This window comes from Archocentrus centrarchus, chromosome 24 (genome assembly GCF_007364275.1).
Source record: "Archocentrus centrarchus isolate MPI-CPG fArcCen1 chromosome 24, fArcCen1, whole genome shotgun sequence".
Lineage (NCBI taxonomy): Eukaryota > Metazoa > Chordata > Actinopteri > Cichliformes > Cichlidae > Archocentrus > Archocentrus centrarchus.
This window is the reverse complement of record NC_044369.1, coordinates 5,001,973-5,025,731: the sequence shown is the minus strand read 5'-3', so window position 1 is coordinate 5,025,731 and position 23,759 is coordinate 5,001,973. Positions and strand designations below refer to the sequence as shown.

General features: G+C 40.7%; 1 protein-coding gene across 2 annotated transcripts in view; it reads right to left on the bottom strand.

Moving 5' to 3' along the window:
- The window catches only part of ift172 (intraflagellar transport 172), a 60,055-nt gene that overhangs the window by 9,309 nt on the left and 26,987 nt on the right, over positions 1-23,759 (bottom strand). For both annotated transcript variants that reach the window (XR_004019195.1, XM_030721801.1), the window contains exons 22-40: positions 23,304-23,552; positions 21,695-21,773; positions 21,456-21,576; positions 20,843-20,987; positions 16,541-16,630; positions 16,236-16,333; positions 15,847-15,982; positions 14,523-14,639; positions 13,956-14,098; positions 11,953-12,046; positions 11,585-11,649; positions 10,375-10,555; positions 10,092-10,201; positions 6,545-6,674; positions 3,709-3,807; positions 3,460-3,569; positions 3,224-3,287; positions 2,677-2,763; positions 965-1,081 (exon numbers count right to left, since the gene is read on the bottom strand). Coding sequence is in view for 1 of the 2 variants with exons in the window: in XM_030721801.1 (XP_030577661.1) it covers positions 965-1,081; positions 2,677-2,763; positions 3,224-3,287; positions 3,460-3,569; positions 3,709-3,807; positions 6,545-6,674; positions 10,092-10,201; positions 10,375-10,555; positions 11,585-11,649; positions 11,953-12,046; positions 13,956-14,098; positions 14,523-14,639; positions 15,847-15,982; positions 16,236-16,333; positions 16,541-16,630; positions 20,843-20,987; positions 21,456-21,576; positions 21,695-21,773; positions 23,304-23,552 (2,235 nt within the window). In the remaining variant the exon portion in view is untranslated. The remainder of the gene's footprint in view (positions 1-964; positions 1,082-2,676; positions 2,764-3,223; positions 3,288-3,459; positions 3,570-3,708; positions 3,808-6,544; positions 6,675-10,091; positions 10,202-10,374; positions 10,556-11,584; positions 11,650-11,952; positions 12,047-13,955; positions 14,099-14,522; positions 14,640-15,846; positions 15,983-16,235; positions 16,334-16,540; positions 16,631-20,842; positions 20,988-21,455; positions 21,577-21,694; positions 21,774-23,303; positions 23,553-23,759) is intronic.

Sequence of the window (23,759 nt, the reverse complement as noted above, 5' to 3'; positions counted from 1 at the left end):
ATTGGGGAAAAGGTGAATCTCATTAAAAAGTAATAAACAAGAGATGTCTCCCTTTTTAAATCATGGGGTTCTAGCTGCAATAGAAACCTAAAGATCTTTTTTTTTTTTTTTTAATAAAAGCAAGCTGCCATTTCACAGTCAGCTTGCTTTTTCTTACATGGCAATAATTTCACAAAGCCATCAAAATTATTGCCTAGTGAAATAATCTGGAACAGCAGTAAGCATCTGTAAACCGGGATTCCCACATCTTAAGCCAAATTTTTTTAAATGCCACTTTACAATGACCAAAAAAAACTGAAGAAAATACATAATTTACCTTTTGGGTAAAATACACCACACTCCAATTTACACCTGTCTTGTGTTTTGTCCTGTTTGTGGTTCATGGTCTCTCTTTGCTCACTGCACCTCCCTGATTCGGGTTCTCTTCCTGTTCATTCATTCTTCCATTTCCACGTTTACCAAGTGCTCAGTTATAGGGAATCATCTGATCGTGCAATTTTCTCCCTAATATTGTGTTTTTACCTTATTATATAAAATACCTTGAGATTACAGTTGTGAACTGGCGGTATATACATTTGAATTTTAAATTAAGTGAACCTCATATATGCTGCCTGATGTTCATTTCTTCATGAAGTGCCAATTTTCTGATTATTTGTGCATTAAAAATCAGACAGTGCAGGCCACAACTGAAAAACTAAATATTTATCCTGTTCAGTCAATCAAGGCCTTATTTTTGGATTCATAATTTAATATCTTTTAAAACTTTTGAAGGATCTGGAGGAAACCTGTAAAACCTTTAGTCATATGTGAATATTTATGCAATTTCACCTTCTAGAGAAATTATAAAGCTTAAGTGTAGGTGTTAGGGAAACTCGGTTATCAGGCAGTGGAACAAGGAAGGCATACATTTTAAAGTGCTCACCGGGTGGGGAAGGAATAAACTGTGAGCAGTGTGTGTGTGCACCTGAGGGTTTGGTGGGACTCCATGCTGTGCGTAAAGCTGAAGAGCCTTTGGCGCTTTCTCCTCCTTGATGAGATGTGTGGCGTACAGAGCGACATACTTATGGAGGATCTGAAAGTTCTGACAAAACACAACACAAAAATTACAAAGCCTGACGGAAAAATGGGGTCAGCAACTGCTGTTAATGTTTTTCATAAGCAGAACACTTGACTAGACAAACGAGCAAACAAGACCAAGAAGCACAAGAAAAAGGGGTTGCCTCAGCAAAACATAATTGTCCATAAGCGCCCAAATATGCTTCATCTTGTGCGACAGAAACGCCTATGCAGGCCTTATTTGTCTGAATATTGCCACAGTGTGGAGATGAGTTTAGCTAGTTCATAAAAACTGCACATTAAGGCCCACTGCAGGGAAACATAAATCAGAGTAAAGTACTTAGCTGCAGCAAAGTTGCTTTTCTTTCTGATATTACCAGAGTTGAATTAGGAAGGACTTTTGGATGGGACAGAACCCCCCCACAAAACAAGAACCACCCCCTCAGTGATGGAAAGAGTTCGATTAATGTCTCAAATTGACTTGTAATACAATTTGAGAGACCTCCAAAGTGGATCATCCCATTTCCAGACATGGACACTTTGGAAAGTCGGCTGTAAAAAGGGGTGGAGGTGCTTCGCTGGGAGCCTTGCAACACATTTTTACTAGAGGTAACAACAAATTCCCCATAGCTGCAGTAAAGACATGGTTTGGGTCAATTTGCCTTCAAATACATTTGGATTTTAAAGGAAAGTTCTTCCACCTTTTTTTATTATATAGCAGTAGTATACAAATAATGGACAGTGGGTCACATTTGGTCATCCTGCAGAAATGTTTGCTCTGTGTTATGGTCGTCCCATCCTCTAACTTTTCTCCCCCTCTTGCATCTCTCTCGTGTGTGAGTGTACATGGGTTTTTCCCATGCTTCTACGGCCAGGGCACCTGCTCATCATTATTACCTACCTGCAGTATAAAGCTCTGGACTTGATCTCCGCTTCTTGCAGATCATTGCATCACCTAGTGTGGTGCTGTTGTTCAGGCTCACTCTAGTATTGCTCAATCTCTAGTTTAGCAATGGCTCACTTGTCTTGTTTCTGAAGCTGATGATGTTGGCCCACCCTTTGCAGCTATAACAGCTTTCCACAAGGTTTAGGAGTGTGTTTATGGGAATTTTTGCCCATTCTTCCAGAACCGGATTTGTGAGGTGAGACACTGATGCTGGACAAGAAGGATTCATCAACCCTATTAAAAAGAATTTGTGTACTACGCTTAAAAGCCAAACCGATTTAAATGAACTCTACAAATTGTACCAAGAGGAGTGGTCTAATATCAAGCCAGAATTATGCCAGACGCTTGTTGATGGCTACCAAAAGCATCTGGTCAAGGTGCAACTTGCTAATGGAAATTTAACCAAATATTAGCGGGGGTGCATGCATATATTTGAGACTGCATATCTATACATTTGGCCCTTTTTGGATTATTAAAGTCCAAAATAAATTCAAACTGGTGCATCCAATTCTTGTTTTTTTAAAATCATTAAAGATGTACACTGTACAATCATTCCACCTCATCGTGCCCATGATGAATGTATGCAAACGTCTGACTATCTATCTATCTATCTATCTATCTATCTATCTAGAGAGATAGAGTGAGAGAGAGAGAGATAGAGGTGTACTTTATACCTGTCTGGATGCTGTCTCCATGCATTTCTCCCACTGGCCTCGTTCTGCGTAGATGTCCAGAGCCGCCATGACATCCACTCCCACCAGCTGAACAAACACAGTCATCAAAAATAAAAACAAACAGCTTTTCAGCTCCAAGAAACACAGCATGAAACTTGAAATCAGACCATTAGATTTTCTGTCTTTCTCTGCTCATATTTATCAAATAACACTGCCACGGTAAACAAGTCTGAGACAGATGCAGCTCCGGTGAAATGGTGCAGGAAATACAGCAATCACTGTAAAATCATTGCACTGAAACGCAACAGTTCTTGAAAAATTTAATCTGCTGTTTACTACAGAAATGAAACAGGTGAAGAATATGTATCTACGTTTCCTTTAGACAATCTTATTTTTTTGGACCACACTGCTTGGAGTGATTTTGGATGCTGGATTTTATCCTAATTAAGCCCAAACCCGGTATTAGATTGATAATATGTCAGTTTTTCCACAAATAAAACTGTACTTGTTTGTTCCAGGGTGTCACAGAGTTTATACTTGTACTTACAGACTCCACTCGGCCTTGGTTTTTAAGGTGCTCTTTGTACTTCTGGTCCACGTAGTCCTCATACCTGACAAATATCAGATTCATAAGAAACAGGACAGGGAGGCAGGCATGGTTAATTAAACCGATATGGCACTGAAAAAATAACCAGTGAGTATCCGTTCTTCTAGCTTAGTGTTCTGCCTGTAATAACTATGACACACTCGAGTGTTTGTGTGTGTGTTTGTGCGTTTTAAAACCTCGGCTCCAGCTCTTTGGCGACTCTCTTGGCTTTGTTCCACTCCTCACCCTCAATAAAGACATCGATTGCCTCTTTGAAGAGGTCCATGTTTAAGTAGAGCTCGGCAGCCTTCAGCAAGCAAATACAAACAGGACACAGGAAAGAGTCAACCAATCAGATATTTGATGACTGGACACATTAAGAGTATATATATTTGGAGAGGGTGTGTGTATGTTTTTTACTGCATGTATGTGTGTTTTTTACTGACAGCGTTGAACCTCCGCAGCTGTGCGAGTCGTGGTCCGACCACCTGGATCACCTCCACCGCTCGGTCTGCTGTCAGGAACTTGATGGACAACTCTGCCGCCTGGACAAGTGCACAAAGTGAGCGCACACATCAAGCAGACACATGAAAAGTCCTTTGTGTTAAAGGAAAAATCCACTGAAAACATGGATGATAAATTACGTGAGACATGACCATTTTGAAATGTTTCAAATATAAAGTCTGGGTAAGAAGACAGAGAGAGGTACAGTATGAAGCAAAAGCCAGTCCTGATTTATGTTATCTTCTACATATGGACTTGGTATTGGTGGCATTTATTTAGCACTTTTCTGCACTTGCTGAGCAATCAAGGCACTTTCACCCATTCACACACACACACACACACACACACACACGCACGCACACACACACACACACACACACACACTTTAATACCACTGATTGAACATGCAGCTGAACACTTTCTCTAACATCTGTTTCAGCTCCACTGACATGAGGACAGATCTTTACCACTTCATACCACAAAACCTGCAAGTTATTTTCTATTTAACTTATTTAAGTTCATTTAGTGTAATTTTCTATTTTGTTGTTTTTCATATTTTGGCTGTTGTAACAATAATTTTCCAACTTTTGGGATAAAAAACATTTGGCTTTTGTACTTACTATTTTGTATGTGTGTGTACAACCATGCACATATGTACTAATCCTGTTTATTTATTGCGTTTGATTGCTTGATATTCTGTACATTAAAAACAGAATTAAAACAAAGGGACAAATGAGAAGTAGTAGTTTTTGTTCACAATTTTCAGTAAACAGGTTAAAAAAAAAAATTACAGTATTTAATCAGTCAGCAGCAGACCGACAAACTTAAGTGTGGCCACCAGTTTCTGTGCAGCCCAATGTAAGAAAAGCTACACACTTAAAAAGTGCCTGACTCGGGTGCCAGGGTGGCTAAGCGTTTGAGACGCGTGGCGGTGCAGGTTCGAGTTCCGACCTGTCGCCATTTACCCCGTGTCTTCCCCCCCGTCTCTCTCGTCCCGCTTTCCTGTCTCTCTCCACTGCGATCTGTCAAATGAAGCCATAAAAGGCCAAAAAAATAATTTAAAAAAAAAGAGCCTGACTCTACAGCTGTTAGCAGGTTCTGAGGCAGAAAGCGTTAAACTTCATATATTTAGCCTATAACATTTAAGCAATAGATGATAACAATATATAACTGGCACGAACTATCATCTTAAAGGGCAATATAATAACCTAAGTTTGAACCATCTGACCTGACTGTGAGGACAGTCGGTGATACAAGAACAACCTTAACTGTGTGTGTCTTTGTCTTTTAATTCTTTGGTAACAAATCGATGACAAAAGGCTGTAGATCTACTATTTCTAATAAGACTGTACCTTCTATTAATATCTATTTTCATTAATTAATTGGTTTCTTTTTTTTAAATTATTTGTCTAAATAGCAAAAAAAAATGACCATCCACATTCCAGCTTCACAGGTTTTAACAGACAGTCCAAAAAAATCCATTTTAAATGGAAAAACAGGAAATGTTCACATGTAAGAACCTAAAAACAGATTTAGAACAAATAATAGTTGTAAATAAGACTAATCGTTTGAGCTGTAATTAAAATGTATACAGTATCCTTTAAACTAAACTATGTGTAATCTCTGTTAGTGAATCCACACACTGCTAAGTTTAATTAGACTACTAATGATTTAACAACTGCAGAACATCTGTCAGGCGTTTGGCACGTTTAGTGCTCGCGTTCACCTGTTAAAAGTATCGTGTCTTAAAACAAAAACAGACTCGTTACAAGAAGGAATCAAATGTTCAAAACTTACAGCCTAACTTCTGACCTGCCTCGAATGTGTGCGCAGTATTTTCTGACTTAATGAAATTCTCACTTGGGAAAAACAATCTGCTGCTCTCTCGATGACCTCTCCTTTAGAGTCATAGTGATCTGTAGCACTTTAATCAATAACAAGCCGTGTTTGCTGTGTATCTTCATGCTCACACCAGCAAGAATCTGTTGATGTTGGTGACGTTTTGACCTTTCCCCTTCCTCCACCATTTGTGAAAATATTGGCTACAATTATACAGTTATACTTTTCTGTCCTTCACCCACTATAGTGCTCAAAGTAAAAGTGAAAATTAATTACTGATGCTGTCTAAATATAATATATAAGATCTATAGTTGGGCCATTAAAAATTATGGTGGGAAATTTTCTTTTTTTCTGCCAAACAGCAAGTTACTGAGTGTCTCCCCTGTTTGTTCTGTTGTTTGTCTTCTCTTGGATGGGGGCTCTGGAACAGCAATTGTCATTGTATACTTGTGTACAATGACAATAAAGTTCAATCTAATCTAATCAAATCTAATCTTACTGAGTGGTTTCAGTCTTCAGGGAAAAATCCCATGAAGATGATGATAAAATCATTGTTTGTCGTTTTTATGCCAAAAAAGCTCAAATGTTACAGCAATGCTGTGAGACCTGAAGGACTAGTCAAAACATTAATTCAACGAACACTCAGGGAAAGTCGAGAGGAGGAAGACGGAGAAAACGATGAGGAGTGGACAGCGAAGACCTTTCCAGAGACTCGAGCCTTTGGCCGTGACTGTGAAGCCTGACTGTCAACCCGCTGCAGACTGTCATGTATTTCCAATGAACCCACAACAGACTAAGATGCTCTTCTGTTTTCAGTAGCAGCTACACATGTAAATAACTCATTACTAATTTCACATTGTTAAAACTAACTAACAGCAGTGTGAACTAACATGCTGGGTGCAGCAGGTATAATTCTTTGATTGGTTTGGTTTTTTTTACCCTCATCCAGCACTTCTCCATCAGGGTGGTGTTGGAGTCATCCTTCACCTTCAGGTAATACTCCACAGCCCGGGCGTGTTCACCTGACTGCTCCCACTCCCTGGCCTGCTCCAGGAGGCCCTCCACACCCCTGAATCCACAAACACACAGCGTCGCATAAGGAGGCACAAACAAGTCCCATTCATTTGAGGCTCATGTGCAATGCGTTTCAAGTCTGTAACAAGTGGTGCCAGACACAACAAACCCCGCCCCCAGCAGAAGTTTTAGCTGATTTAAACGGTGTGTGTCTCATAAAAATGTCACTCTCCAGACACTGAATCACAGAGATAACACACAGGTCCTGTTGTCCATGCCCATAATTTTCCTTTGACCTTTACCTTGAGGTTAAAGTTGCTGAGATTCAAACTCATCCAAGATTTTTAGTAAATGCATGCCTGGTGTGAATTTGAACAGCCTAGGTGATATTGTTCTCAAGTTATCACATTCACAAGATTGTGAACTCTGACCTCGACCCAATTATGGCAAAAACTTAATCAGGTGATCTAGGGGGTCACTGGACATCTTTCATGCAAATTTGGACTGGTAGTTTTGCTGCAGTATTGTAAACAAATAGACATAAAAGACATACCAGCGGTGGCTTAATTCAAAAAGACTTTACTTGTTTATTTTATTTTCACTTTCACCAGAGGTTTACTGTTGATCCAGCACACGCATCAGGCACTAAACGCAGGATGCAGGAAGTAGAATAACATAACAAAAAGAAAGACTTAATAGTTTTAATAAGCGTCCAAAATGTTTTCTCTGTCTACAGGGAGACAACGGAAAACAGGAGGACATCAGAGTAAAAATATTCAAAGGCAGCACAAACGGGAAGAGGAAGAGATCAGAAACTAATATAGATACGGGAGCTGAGGGGGACTGAGGCATAAATGGGTAAACACTGAATGAAACATGAATTCAACCAAACTCAGGACCAGGACATGGCAAAGCACAGGGGGGGGGGGGGGGGGGGGGGGGGGGGGGTTCTGAGATGGCAGGAGCTTGGATGATATTTCTTATTACAAAATCTAATGACACAGATATAACAGGTACCATTACTCATGACTAGTGAACACTGATTATTATTATTTCAATTATGTTAAAGTTAAAATAATTGACTATATATTTACAATTTACTAAAGTTTAGTTGACGGTTTAATGTTCACTACAGATGTTATAAAGTGGTAAAAAATAATATGAAAGATGTCGCATGCAAATTATTTTAAGAGTGAAAAATCTATTTTTATAAAAGGTTGTTTTTAACACGATCTCTCTCATATCAAACTGACCCATTCAGTGTCGTCACTGCAGCTAAAACACGAGATATTAGTGAGAGATATTAGATATTGGCTGCAGTCATTTGAATCTTGGTTTTCTCTGCCTGGATTACACTCTACATTTTAATGTCATCATATTATCCACAGCTTATTATCATATTATCCACCCAATATATTTACTTCTCTTGTTTAAGTCTTCGTCATCAGCTTCTATATCACTGAGATTAAAACCGCGTTCGTCCTTTACAAGCCGCAGTTCCATCACGGCTCTGCAGATGCCCGTGGGAGACGAGAAGCCTTGCACTTATCTGAAGCCTGAGCTGTAAAGTCTGCAGGAATAATTCAGTGTTTTCTCTCTTCAGACCCTCTTTTTTTCATCCGTTTCCATTGGTAACTTTTGATGTTTCCTCCCACAAGTCATTAAAGAGGGAGAAGTGATGGGAGGAGGGTACGGGCTGCACGCGGCTGGTTTGCTGTCTAACGAGCTGTTCTTAGTTGGGAGTTCAAATTTGGGAGTACACGTGAGTTGTTTTTTTTAAAACAAAAAACAAAAAACAGACTGATTCTTTGTGCATAGATGCATTTCCGTTGAGGTTCAAAAAATGTTAAATAATGTCCCACAAATAATGATGGGTTGAGTTGAAAGGCTTTTGACTTCAACAACATCCAGTCAAAGGTTTGGACACATCTTCTGTATCAGTGGTTTTTCATCATTTAAAGTGTCTGCATTGTAGATTAATACAAAAATCACCCAAACTATGAAGAAATATACATGAAATGATTTAGTAAACAAAAAAGTGTTAAACAAACCAGAATATGTTTTATATTTTAGATTCTTCAATGTATGCACCTCTTATGTAAATGACAGATTTGCACATCTTGGTATTTTCTCAGTCACCTGGAATGGCTTTCAGTTAACAGATGTGTCTTGTTAAAGAGTTAATCTCTTGAATTTCTTGCCCTCTTAATGTGTTTGAGACCATCAGCTGTGAAGAGGTAGAGTTGGTATACAGTGAGTAATGTTCTGATCCACATTATGGCAAATAAGTAAAGAAAAATGACAGTCCATCATTACTTTAAGAAATGAAGATCAGTCAATCTGAAAAATTTCACAAACTGTGAAATGCAGTCACAAAGACCATCAAATGTTTTGATGGAACTGGCTCTCATCAGGACCGCTCCAGGAAAGGAGGACCAAGAGTTCCCTCTGATGCACAGGATCAGTTCATCAGAGTTAGCAGCCTCAGAAACTGCAAGTTAACAGCACCCCAGATAAGAGCCCACCTAAATGCTTCACAGAGTTCAAGTAGCACACACATCTCAACATCAGCTGTTCAGAGAAGACTGCGTGAATCTGGACTTCATGGTCGAGTTGCTGCAAAGAAGCCACTTCTAATGAAGAACAACAAGAGGAAGAGAATGTCTTGGGCCAAAGAACACAAGGAATGGACATCAGACCAGTGGAAATCTGTCCTTTGGTCTGATGAGTCCAAATTTGAGATTTTTGGTTCCAACACCATGTCTTTGTAAGATGCAGAAAAGGTGAGCGGATGGTTCCTACATGTGTAGTTCCCACCGTGAAGTTTGAAGGAGGAAGTGTGATGGTTTGGGGGTGCTTTACTGGTGACACTATTGGCGATTTATTCAAAATCCAAGGCACACTTAACCAGCACGGCTACCACAGCATTCTACAGCATAATGCCATGCCATCTGGTTTGTCCTTAGTGGGACCAACATTTGGTTTTCAACAGGACAATGACCCCAAACACACCTCCAGGCTATGTGAGGGCTATTTGACCAAGAAAGAGGGTGAAGGAGTGTTGCGTCAGATGACCTGGCCTCCACAATCACCTGATCTAAACCCAACTGAGATGGTTTGGGATGAGTTGGACTGCAGAGTGAAGGCAAAGCAGCCAACAAGTTCTCAGCACCTCTGGGAACTCCTTCAAGACTGTTGCAAAACCATTTCAGGTGATGACCTCATGAAGCAGACTGAGAGAATGGTAAGAGTGTGCAAAGCTGTAATCAGAGCAAAAAGGTGCCGACTTTGAAGAATCTCAAATCTAAAACATATTTTCATTTGTTTAACACTTTTAAGTTTACTACATGATTCCTTACGTGTTCCTTCATAGTCTGGATGACTTCAGTATTCATTTACAATCTAGAACTGAAATAAATGAACAACACAAGAAACAAGATTTCTTTCTTTCTTTTTTTGGTCTTAATCTCACCTGATTCCTTTCCTGGAGGTCTCCCTCTCGTACTCCTCTTGGAGAATGGAGAGCTTGTTGGGGAGATACTCTTTGCAGATACGTATGGCATCGCTCCACATGTCTGCATCCTAAATTTAAAACAGATGTGAAATAAATGAAACAGTCAACCATCAGGCAGCTCATCAACATCTACATTTTGAAAATAAATCCTACAATTTAAGACATTTTTCAGTAAAATGAAGAACATTCTGCAAATCTTTTCTTCTCTCTTTTCTTTTTTTTTTTTGGCTTTTGGAGTCACCTTGTAGTATTTAACAGCGAGTTCGGGCCTCTGTGCTCGGAGCAGGAAAGCTTCAGCCTTTTGGAAATCTTTCTGTTCAAAGCAGAACTTGGCTTGGCCAACCAGAACCTCAGACATGCTCTCTGGATCGTGGGCTTCAGCCACCCGCTGTGCACTGGCCCAGTCCTTGTTGTGGATGTACCTGGAACAGTTCACACACAAACACACACACACACACAGAAAGTAAAACCTAAAAATAAGCTATTTCAGGATTAACTCTCTGAAAAGGACTTTGAATAAGTTCAGTTCAAGAGAAATTTACTTAAAGCAGGGGTTACCTGGGAGGCTGGAAATTGATTTAAAAACGTGTGTGCTTTCAGTCAGTGGTTTAGGGAAGTAATGCAACACCTCAAACTTGAACCTCAAACCTGTGACCCCTTTGTGGACTCACTCTTTTAGGAAGTCATCCCAAGAGTAGAGTAAATAACTAAAAAAATAAATATTTTCTGTGCTGTGCTGTGTCTGTTGAGATGCAGTTTTTGTTTTTGTCTTGTGTATTGTTATGTGTCTTATATGTTTTTAAAGTTAATAGAAAAAAAATTTTAAAAAGAGAGAAAAAGTCACCAAAATACCACACTGTAAAAACACTGCAATAAACTGCACCAAAAAAATGTAGCAATATTATACTTGTTCACTTCACTCATGTATTGAAACACAGACTTACAGTATATATTAATTTATCATACACGTATGGTAAATTAACATGTATGTTAAATGTACAATTCACAGATGTGTGGGAAAGTACACATAATGCCACTGTTTGATCTGAGATCAGCTACTACACATCCATCCATCCATCATCCATCATCCATCCATCCATCCAACCATCCATCCATCCATCCATCCATCCATCCATCCAACCATCCATCCATCCATCATCCATCCTTCCAACCAACCAACCATCCATCTTCTTTAGCTTATCCTTTGTAAGGCTTTGAATATTATAAAAATTATTCACAAAAGCTATATAGTTGTTGATAACCCTGGTACTCTGGGCAGTCCATATATTAAGTTTCATCCAGATTGATTCACGTGTGTAGGAGAATTTAGGGAACAGACATACATACGCTACTATTGCTACTATCATAGTACAATTAGTATATTATTATTAAACTGATATAAATCTGTTCCTCAGCTGTGTGAGCAGAACACCGTCACCTCCAATACTCACATGTCCACAGCTTCTTTGGGTTTTCCTGCTTTAATGAACTCAACCTCAGCTTCAGGAAACTTCCCCTGGAAGATGAAACCATAGCAAAATTTAGGATTAATACGACTTAATGTGTGCAGCAAGAGATTAACAGTTATAGAAAGTACAAGCAGAAATTTCAGTGGGTTACTTTACAGAAACAAGAGCAGCAGGTTCTATTTTTATTCTGATGTGAGCTGACTGCTGAGTAATTAAAAAAAAAAAAAATCAGGTTTTTAACGTCCGTGGTGATGGTGACTCAAAAGCATATGTGTTTAGCTGTAGCAGCTTTTCATAGTGTATATGAACAACAGCGAACTAACAATGTAGTAAAACTGTGGTGGCGTTACCTTATCTTCCAGGCACATGGCATGCTTGAGGTGGATCTCAGGAATCTTTTCCTTACATGCAAGTCGGGCCAAGTCAAAAGCAAAGTCAAATGAGCTGAAGAGAAGAAAAAAGAGAGACTCTACTTATGCCAGAGACCTTATACACTGCTCAAAAAAAAAGTTTTTAATTAGAGTATAGCATCAAGTCAGTTAAACTTCTGGGATATTGTTCTGTCATTTAAGTAGCAGAGGGGGTGTTAATCAGTTTCAGCTGCTTTGGACTTCATGAAATTAACAACAGGTGCACTAGAGGGGCAACAATTAGACGACACCCAAACAGGAATGGTTTAGCAGGTGGAAGACAATGAATTTTTTTCTCTACTCGTTTTTTCTTTTTCACGAATTTTGCATTTGGCTAATGTCAGTGTCACTTCTGGTAGCATTAGAGCAAAGCCCAGACCCTACAGAGCTCCTCCAGGATGGCACATCAATATGTACCATTGCCACAAGGTTTTTGGTGTCTCTCAGCACAGACTCAAGAGCATGGAGGAGATCCCAGGACACCGGCAGTTACTCTGGACAGGGCCGTAGAAGGTCCTTAACCCGTCAGCAGGACCGGTATCTGCAGCCTTCATGAAGGTGGCCTGAGGGCCAAACATCCTCAGGTGGGCCCTGTGTTCACTGCCCACCAGTGTGGAGCCTGATTGGCACTTGCCATAGAATACCAGAACTGGCAGGTCCACCACTCCACCAGAGCAGGTTCAACATGAGCACAAGTGACAGATGTGAAAGGGTCCGGAGAAGCCGTGGAGAATGTTATGCTGCCTGTAACATCGTTCAGCATGACTAGTTTAGTGGTGGGTCAGTGATGGTCTCTGGAGGCATATACATGGAGGAACACACAGAGCTCTACAGGCTAGGCATCAGCACCCTGACTGCCATCAGGTATCAGGATGAAATCCTTGAACCCACTGTCAGACCCTACGCTGGTACAGTAGGACCTGGGTTCCTCCTGGTGCACGACAATGCTCTGCCTCATGTGACAAGCATATGCAGGCGGTTCCTGGAGGATGAAGGAATTGATACCATTGACTGGCCCCAATGCTTGCCTGATCTAAATCCAACAGAACACCTCTGGAACATTATGTTTCAGTCCATCCGATGCAGCCAGATTGAACCTCAGACTGCCCAGGAGCTCAGTAATGCCCTGGTCCAGATCTGGGAGGAGATCCCCCTGGGACACCATCCGTCATCTCATTAGGAGCCTCGACATTGTCAGGCATGCATACAAGTACGTGGGGGCCATACAAACTACTGAGTACCATTTTGAGCTGCTGCAATGAAATTTCAGCAAAACTGACTTTTTTCACTTTCAGGGTGTCTTTGAGTTCAGCCCTCTGCAGGCTGGTAATTTTCATTTCCATCAAATGATGTGACATCCTTTTGTTCCTAACACATTACCCAGTCTATATCAGTATAGATATCCAGCATGATATTTCTCCCATTGAGATCTGATGTGTTTTCTAAGTGTTCCTTTAATTTTTTTGAGCAGCACATAAGAGGAGATATGGCACTCAAAGAACTGAATAGAAATCTATGGGAGAAGACTTTAACAGCATAGATAACGGTAGGTAAGTGTAAGATGTGGATTTGACCAGTGATACGTGATCCTATAATTTATTATACCCGTGATCATAGAAGTTAAAGTCACAGCTTTCTCCCTATTCATTCTGATATAAACTGGGAAATTATAGCCAAAATAATTCTTGCTTCTAGAAGGACTTTGCTCATTGATTCATTTTATTTTTAAGAAGAAAGCAATTTTCCAAGTCTTACTGTTAGGATTTCCTTTGAGACAAACCAACTAATAAAACCTTCTGAATGAGTGGCAAATATGTGTTAAAGCTCTTGGAAAGAATCAACACTATCTCATAATATTTTAAGCTGGTAAAATGAAACTCGGTGTGTGAGTAAATTAAACTTAATCAGAGTTATTTGGGTCTCTCTGTTGAGATGATGCTCACTAATTATTTGAAGCGGCCTCGATGGCATGCTCTATCAGGCCAAACTTGTTGAGCAGCTTGACGGCAGCCTCTCCACCCAGACTCTGGGCCCACAGGTAGGCCACCTGCTTCTGCGCACCAGCACCTCCGTGGCTCTTTACCACCTGACAAACACACCAACACATCATAAAAAAAAAATCATTACACCAGCACTTCAGTCCTGTGGCTCCCTGACCCCCTTACCACACATAATCCCAGAGAGAAACATTTGGAAGAAGCTGTAAAGCTCTGGTGCATTCCCAGACTGACAACAGCAATAAACACTGTCAACAGGGAGGCACACACCTGTAAGAATGCTGTGTATCTGAAGCTTGATAATAACAGTAACATTAACCCCACTATTTAGCAGCAGGAATAAACATAATATATGTAATCTACATGCTTACAACAATAGATAACAGGTGATCTAAGGAGAGCGTGAGGTGCAGAAAACATTTGCTGCGTGGGACGAGGTTCTAGACTTTACCGAGCTCTTAATAATGTAATGAGATTAAAAGCAAATGAATAAAACAAATGCGGCATTTGTACCCTGTACGCATCCTCCCACATATCGTTGACGCTGTACATGTGGACAGCAGCTTTCCACTCTTCAGCCTCCATGAAGTGGTACTCCGCCTCTGAGAACCTCGATTCTGCCTCCAACTCCTGCAAAAAAAAGCACATTTATCATCACCATCACTTATCTTAACTTACACATCGTATACAGGCCGGCTCAGACCTACCACACAGCGCATGAAAGGGGCGCTGAATCAGAGTTAGGATAGAATTAATGTCCCTTCAGCAAATTATTTTTCTAGGTTTTTGACACAGCAAAAAAAGGGATATTGGTGCCAAAAAAATGGACTTCAAAATTCAGGAAAACTCTGAGTTAATTATTGTTTGAATTTAAAGCGCTGCAGGGCGATTCTCACAAAACAAACTGTGAGCGCACTCGTTTTTCTGCTGTTACATTAGAAACAGAGAGTGGTCTCAGATGCAGCCTTCCCAATAAAATATCACGCAGCTGCAGGACCGCAGCATTATCTGCGCCCGTGAGAGCTCTTCTGATTAGAAGCCTCATCCACTGCTGCCTGTGTAATGCTGAGCTGTGAGGTAATGACATCAACCAAAGCGCCGGCCGCTCACTTTTAAACTGGGTTCAGATGAGCTGCAAAAATCTGAAGGAATTGTTTTTGCTGCTGACACTTTGTTCCTCATCTGCAAGTAATTAAACAGGAAGAATAAGCAGATGAACTGCCGCAACAAGCCTCTGCTTTACAGTACAAACACTGCCACTGCATTTTAAGCATCCTATTTATCTTTCATAGCACCCAAGGAGAGAACAAATTACACCTGTCTTAAAGTCCCGCATTAGTGCTCTGGTATTTAAAGTGTATGAACCAGTACAATGAGGAGAAAGAGGCAGCGATTAGTTTTTGTGCCTGAGAGCAGCGGGAAGTATTAAGCCCTTTAAACACACACTTAAAATCTACCTCTTCAGCCCGACTTTGTGACCTATCAAGCTTTTCCTGACTTTCTGTCATTTATTCATGCTGTTACAACAGTGGATGATGTTCTTATCAAATGATGACAAAACTGCAGTTCCTCTAGCGGCCACTTGAGATTGGCTCCCAAAGCTTAAAGCAGAAATAAACATGTGTATAAGCTGGTACCCAAAAAAAAAAAAGGTTTTAGCATCTCTGCACTTGCAGATCTACAAATGCATGAAGCAATTTGAAAATGTGTGTGAAAAGAGGCATTTTTAACTCTTAGGTTTTTTTTTCCCCCCCTGAGCTCAGGCTCACAGGGTCACAGGCAGGCAGTATTTGATTATCACAGTTATCACAGTCGTGTAGTGCAGTGTAGTGCGTACCTTGGCTAGACTGAGATGGGTCTGAGTCAGCTTGTCAGGGTGATGCTTGGCCACCAAACGAATGACATCATCAAACATCCGGTTTTTGTTGTACATGCTGATGGCGAGTTCGGGCTTCTTTACTGTAGCAAACAGCCTGTGTGAATGCACACACACACAAAGGTGACCATTAGTGAATAATCGGTTTACTCATCATGTGTGAGTTAAAGGGGAGAGAGGACTTAAAAAAGACTTGAGGTCTGAAGTACTGCCTCGCATCTGAAACCACATTTTCACAGTTTTTCTCCTGCTGTTTTCAAGGTCAGAGATTAACTCAAAAGTCGTCATGTTAGTTTGTCTCCCACCAAAAAACGTGACAAATTCCTGTAAATCTGGAGATTCATATTTACCTCTCAGCCTCCTTGAACTTCCCTTCGCTTTCCAGCTCCTGAGCTTTGTCGATGTACAGAGCCATAACCTCCTCCTCTGTCATACACGTCACTGCCAGCTTTATAAGACACACATCAAATAAAAAATACCTTTAATAACACTTCTGTTATGATCACACGAGAAGGGAAAATTTCTTATTTAATCTCATATTTGATGATAGACGCTTAAATATGTATTCCAGGGAGAGATTCTTTAACAGGAGAGTCAATATGAGTCCAGAAAACACTGAATATTTAAAACTACACCGTAATGCGTCAGCACTGACCTTGTGAGCCTCCTCCCAGTGTCCTGCTGTGGTGTACATGTCTATTGCATCTTTAATGTGACCTCCTTTCACAAACAGCTGCTCTGCCACCTACAGGTCAATAAAAAAATAACAAAATACAGAACATAATGTTAGAAAAGTTATATTTGATATTACTAGTGCAGTTCAACATGAGTGATTTATTAAAGTCATCTGTCATAGAGGCAATAATAAGCTCTTGCCCAGCTATCCTGTAAGAAACTGTTTGAGGTTTTGACTATTAGAATAACCTTTTGATGGTTAGAACTTTTTTTTCTTACACCCCTTCAAAGGCCTGTTTAAGGGTTAAAGTCAGAATTACAGTAATGTTACAGGTGTCCACACAGGATGCGACAGCAGCAACGTGGTGACCAGAGATCATAAAATGTCAGCTACATTCAGCAACTTCAAGTGATGACCAGCGAAATAACAGATGGTGATGAGAAATGGCCCCAAAATGAACTTTTCTCAACTAGGTGAGCGATGGGAGTGACTGTCAGCGTGAGCTGATTATATTACAGGGTTAAAAAGGCAACCAGAGCCTTGAATTGCTCTGTTAGCGACAAAGCAACGCCCGCCGAGTCAATCACTTCCTGTTTGGATGCCCCTTATGGTTTGGAGCTTACTTCTGATGGTTGATTTTTAGGGTAAGCACTTTGGGAAGACAATATCAATGAATGTCCTCACAAGGATAGCCAAACATGCCGCGTGTGTGTGTGTGTGTGTGTGTGTATGAGTCCCCTCCTCCTACACACAGAGTGGAGCAGGCAGCAGTTATTACAGGAAAACACCAGTAATAAAGAACAACTTGTAGCCAAAATATGAGAATCTCTCATCCAAATGGCTTCAAACTTGGCACTGCACTCGTGCAGGTTCCCAGCAAATAAAATCATCAAGTTTGAGTGGGTCACCAGCTGTCATGAGATAGGTGAAGAAAAGACTGAGTTTTGTATGATGTGTTGTTTGTATTTGTTCCTTTTCAGTTGCTTCACTCTTTGTTTATCGTATAGTTTTATGTGATCTGCCCAGGCACTACATCAAAATATAAAAACCTAGACTTATTTAATTTGAATTCATGATATATATTGTATTTGTGCAAGAGTTTCTGGGTGTTGCAGAGAGCTTATTGCCACTGTCCATACCTGAGGAGATGAGCATAAAAGTCATGTATGGAGCATATGGAGCTCCCCACACTCCAATGGTTGCTTATTCTTCTACACTAAGGATCTGTAATTAGTTAAATTAAATTCTAATTATGCTTATTCTGGTGGTATACTTTTTTATTACTGCTCATTAGATGTGTCATAACACATACTGGAAGGCTGCTCTGAAATTCTTCCATTACATGTAACACAATGTAGTATCAGACCTCTTAAATGACAGCTTCTGTGAGATGGCTTTTTTGATTTTTTTGGTTATTGTAAACTCTGCTGCCAGTTGCAGCTTTATGTTGAGGCACATGAGTTGAGTTTAACACAAAGCAGAGAGTGAAAATTTGCAACATATTAATACACTGAATGGCATTTCTGCAGGGTAAATGAAATGATTTCTTGCCCTGGTGTGTAACAGTTAATGGAATGAGTTCCCACTACTTTACAATAAACAAACCACAAAAAGCTACATAAAGGCAAAGATACTCATACACTGAATCTGTAATAAAAGTCGCTTCAACACAACAAGCGGATGAGCTGGTTGTTTGCCATTCTGATTAAAAAGTGTTTAGTCACTGTTTTTCCAGGATACTTTCTCTATAGCTGTAGCAGGTGCGTGCGCGTCATTGTTTATAGCTTGCACTGAATTTCACTTTGCTGCAACAACTACCCCCCCCCCCCCCCCCCCCCCCCCCCCCCCCCCCAACTTGGAGAGCAAAGAGCTTGTTATCTTAATTACTTTCTGTGAATATGCCCATGGAGCAATCTGACTGAAATAGGCTGCTATTTTCAGAGCCTGGCAGTCTGTGGAGGCCGTTTGGCTCAGCTGAGCTCATCAGAATAAGCAGAGCCCACTGCGCTTCGCCACCATCAGCTCACTTCCTTTTCTTTGTATTCATACCAGATTGCTCTCGTTATCTTCTTCTTTTCAACAGTCATGTTTTTTGTGGTTTTGGGGCAACTTTTAAAACTATTGTTACAACTACCAAACTCGTCCTTATTGCCAAAGCACCCTGGAACAAACACGGCTCAGTGTCCACAGAGACTGCAGTAAAGTTAAAACTGGGCACTGTGTGTGTGGGTGTGTGTACATGTGTTTGTGTGTGTGTGTGTGTGTGTGTGTGCATATCCTCATGAGATGTGTAGAAATTAATTGCCAGTGGCAAAATGTCACAGTCTCCTCCATCCCTCTGGCTGTCTCCACAGTCCTGTGAAGTGTTCAGGGAGCAAAACCAAACTTGTGTGCTGACCTAACCACAATGCCAGGTTCCAGCATTTACAGTAGCCGAGCCTGTGCAGTACTTTTATGAGGTACATACATAACACAAGTGAGAATACCACTAGGTAACTTCAAAGTAGATGACCACCACAAACAGTTGAAAATGCAGTTTCCTGTTTGCACACATTTGAAATCATTTGAAGTTGTGTTTCTTACTTCACCATCTGTCTAGTGCTGTGGAGGACGTGTACGGTGGATTTATCTTTTTCATTGAAAGCACCTTCCCACCACTATCCGCTGAGCAAAACCTTGTTGAAATGACACTGAAAAGACGACTTTCCCAGGTGTATAAATGTTTTCTTCTTCTTGTTCTCCTTCTTCTTCTTCTTCCTTTGGCTGCTGCCTTTAGGGGTCACCACCTGCCTCCATCTCACCTTGTCTATAATATCCTCCTCTGTCACAATGACCCTCTGCATGTCCTCCTTTCACTACATCTATTAATTTTCTCTGTTGTCTCCCTTTTTTCCTCCTACCTCACAGCTCCATCTTCAACATCTCACATCTCCAAACCATCTCAGCCTTGCTTCTCCAACTTTGTCTCCAAACCTGAGCTGTTGCTCGGACATAATCCCGTCCATCCTGGTCACTCCCAATGAAAACCTTCAGCTCTGCCACCTCCAACTCTGCTTCCTATCTTTTTGTCAGTGTCACTGTCTCCAAACCATACATCATAGCAGGTTTCACTACCACTACCTCCTGAAAATCACCCCTGACATCATCTCCACTCACTCCACCCTGCCTGCACTCTCCTTCACCTCTCTCGTGCACTGTCCATTGCATTAAACTCATCTACATTCACTTCCTCTGCTCCTTGCATATTCACCTTTCCACCTGTCGTCCTCTCATCCACACACATGTATTCTGTTTTTCTTCTACTGACTTTCGCTCTTCTTTCCAGAGAATACCTCCACCTCTCCAGGTTCTCTTCGATCTGCTCCAAACTCTTACTCCAGATCACAATGTTGTCTGCAAACATGGTAGTCCACAGAGACTTCTCCATCAACTTTCAACGCAAACATCTCATCTGTGGTCCTCTTTCTCAGCATAAAGCTATGCTCCTGCTCACTGATTGTCACCTCTCTTCTTAACCTTGTGCTTCAACAACTCTTTCCCATGTCTTCACGGTACGGTCATCAGCTTTATCCCTCTGTATTTACTGCCACTCTGCACATCACCCTTATTCTTGAAAATTGGCATCAGTACACTTCTTCATTCCTCAGGCATCTTCTCACTCTCCGAGATTGTGTTAAACAATCTGGTTAAAAAGTCCACTGCCCCCTCTGCCTGACATCTCCATACCTTCACAGGTATGTCATCTGGACCAACTGCATTTCCACTCTTCATCCTTTTCATAGCTGCAGCTGCTCGACTCTAATATGAGAATATGAATATGCTGTTGTATTAATAGTCAAAGGTTTTTAAAGAGGGGATAAACATAAAAAAAGTTAAAAAAAAAATGGTTTTAAAAATGTGTTCTCTAATTCAGTCTTTGAATGAATAAACCCCTTCAGAATACAGACAAGGATAAAACTAGAAAAAAATATGTATTTAAGTGCTATTGAAGATTTTTATGTCTCAGATTATGAACCTAATGTGAACCTCCCCCAGTTCACATTAGGATAATAACTTTTTTTATTGGACATTTTTAAAGAAAAGTTATATTTACATCTGCAATACATATACATTACAACATTAAATAGTCACATAATTTCATAAAAGTCCAATAAATAAAGACTGTAAAATAAACATGCATTTTTTAATGTGTTCTTTTCACTGATCTGAAAGAAAACATGATGTGGTTATACCTTCACCTACTTGCTCTTCACCTCCTACCTCGCTCCTCCTGTCTCTCACCTCATAGTCCTGCATGGAGGCGTAGTACTGAGCTATCTTCACGTAGTATTTCGCTGCCAACGGGTCCTCCTGTAACTCCAGGATGTGGACGGCTTTCTTCCACTGGCGAGCTGCGATGGCCGCCTCGATTGCTTTAAGGGAACAGCTACATGGAAGGCAACCTGGACATGTTACTGTGCTTGTGCACCCATAATTGCTCAGGTAGCAAGCGTCACAGATGAAATGTAGATTGTGTCATTAGTACTTCTTAGAGAACACTTCTGGTTGAAGTTCTCTGAAATACTGCTTGAAATTTTACTGACTATAGAAATACAAAAGCAGTATTTTTAACACCTTTGTTTCTGTAGAGACTTTTAGCCGCTCACAGTCAAAATTCAGTTTCAGAAGCTTCAGAGCCCTGACTACCTGCCTTTATTTGGAATTTTGGGGTATTAATATAGCCATATTTAAAGAACTGTCTTTTCATCTCTCCATTATCCTGGTGATGATTTAAAGAATTGTTGGCTGTCGCCGTTGGACTGTTTTTCATGTGTCATCTTTCCTCCTCTCCATCTGTCCTTATCTTTGTCTCTCCAGTCCTCTCCCTCTATCATCCCTCCTCTACACAACATACCCTGCTTCAATGAAGTGGTTGATGGCAGCGTCCATCTGTTTCTGCTGGACGAGGTAGTCTCCCCAGGCCTCCTCCAGTTTCACCACCTCAGCAGGGAAGGCAAGTCGAGCCAGCTCCACCGCTACAGGAAACAGGAAGGAGAAACTTTGGTCCCAGAAAAGTTACCACCCAAACTGTACAAAATATTGAAGAAGCAATCAAATGGTATATGTTATGTACAAGCTACATAACTGTTTTACCTTTCCTGAAGGCGCCTCCTTTGCAGTAGCACTCCAGAGCTCTCTGGTTGTTACTGATCTTCTCATACAGATCTCCTGCCTGGTCAGCAGAGATAACACACATTTTTCTGTCAATTTTCTTAATCATTTTTCCATCTTAGGATCATGGGGGCCTGAAGCCTATCCCAGCTGTCATTGGGCTAGAGGAAGGTTACACCCTGAACAGGTTACCAGTCCATCAAAGAGCTAACACACAAAAAAACAGGCAACCACACACACCAGGTAACTTCAGGTTCATGACTTTGGACTGTGGAAGAAGCTGGAGCACCTGGAAAGAACCCAAGCAGGTGCAGGGAGAACATGCTACTTCCAGCCAGGAGGTCTGAACTCTGGGAGGTGACTGTGCTAACCACTGTACCACGATGGAAATCAAATATTTCACAGATCGTCATCCTCAAACCTTCTTTATGCAAAGGGCAGCAAATCAGAAGAAAGCTAGCTTAAAGAGAGGAGCAAGAGAGCTTGATTCTGACAGTGTATGAAGAGATAAAGAAGGATTATTTTGAACTGCGGATAATGCAAAGCTACTCTAGTAGAGAGTAAAGAATAAAAATGAGGAGCTTAAGAAGGTTTCTTTTGAATCTTGTTCATATAATTGGTAAAATGAAGAGGGGAGTTTCCTATTGCAGCAGATGCTTTAGGAATAATGACTACTATCACATATGAAAGTAGTGTTTAAAATGTATATATTCTTATTTGGTGCCTTTTGGATTGAAACACAGGGTGCCCGGTGTCACTATACTCTTGGACAATAACTGTGAAGAATTTAGCTGAGACTGTGTGGACCAAAGCTGGCGTTTACACAGTGCTACAATTTAATTAGTTACCTTAGTTTTTTTTTGTTGTTTGCTTTTTTTATGAATTGAGCGGGAACATTTTGTTCCTTTATTTCTCTGCTGCTAGGCATTTCCATATACAAATGATGAAATGACTAACAATCAGAATACTTACAGTCTTGTTATGGCTAAATCTTTTCCTGCATCCATCCTCATTTAAATATGTTCAAACTATGATTATCTCTTTTTTTGTTGTACAAGAATGTGCATGCTTTAAATGCTAACTCGGTGGCGTTTCTAATGATAAATGCAGGGAAGAATAAGGGCTCTTTGCAAAATACAGAAAATATTCAAAATGTTGTCTTAGCTACTGCAAGTTAAATTACAATCACCAAATTCTCTCTCTCTCTCTCTCTCTCTCTCTCTCTCTCTATATATATATATATATATATATATATATATATATTTCCAGACACCTAAACTGATGAAAACTCAACAATATGAGGATCCAAAATTTGCTTTGAGGATTCATTCTGTCTTTCCAAGCTTTTTTCCCACCTGTTACATAAACACAGATGGCTAGGGGAAAAGAAGCTTTTAGACAAAAAAAAAACCCATCGAGAAAAAACAGACAGATGGAGGGAGACAGAGTTCAAAACTGAAAATAACAAAGAACACTTGTTCCTGCATTGAAGTTGAGGCAAGGAGGGGTGGGCTCAGAGGTAAAGAAAAGTGGGAACACAGGAGGAGGAGGAGGAGGAGGAATGTTTCACCAGTGTAACTAATCCACTCACTCTCTCGTAAAACTCTCCCTTGATGAGACTGGCAGCGATGCGACCGACGGTCTGGCTGCTATTCGTGATCTCCGGCTGGCTGATGGCGAGGCGGGCAGCTTTAGCCGGCAGTCCCGCTTTCAGGTAGAGGTTGATGGCGCCCTGGAGGTCTCCCTCGCTCTCCTTCACCTCACCAGCCTTCTCGTCCTGACCCGTCTCAGTCAACCAGCGGTAGTAGTTCCCGCGCAAGGTGTCGAGCTCTGGGTAGCCCTGTGGTTATTTTGCATTTAAAGTTTGGTTTGGTTGGTTTAATTTAAACAATAAAGAACCAAACAGTTAACCAACAATACTTTCTGGTGGTTGGCAGCGCGGGTAGGCATTATTAGATAAAAAATTAACATAATAACCTTTTAGAATATTGTAATTCAAATTTTATGAGGGGTAACAAGACTCCTGCCCATCATCTGAACTCTGCTT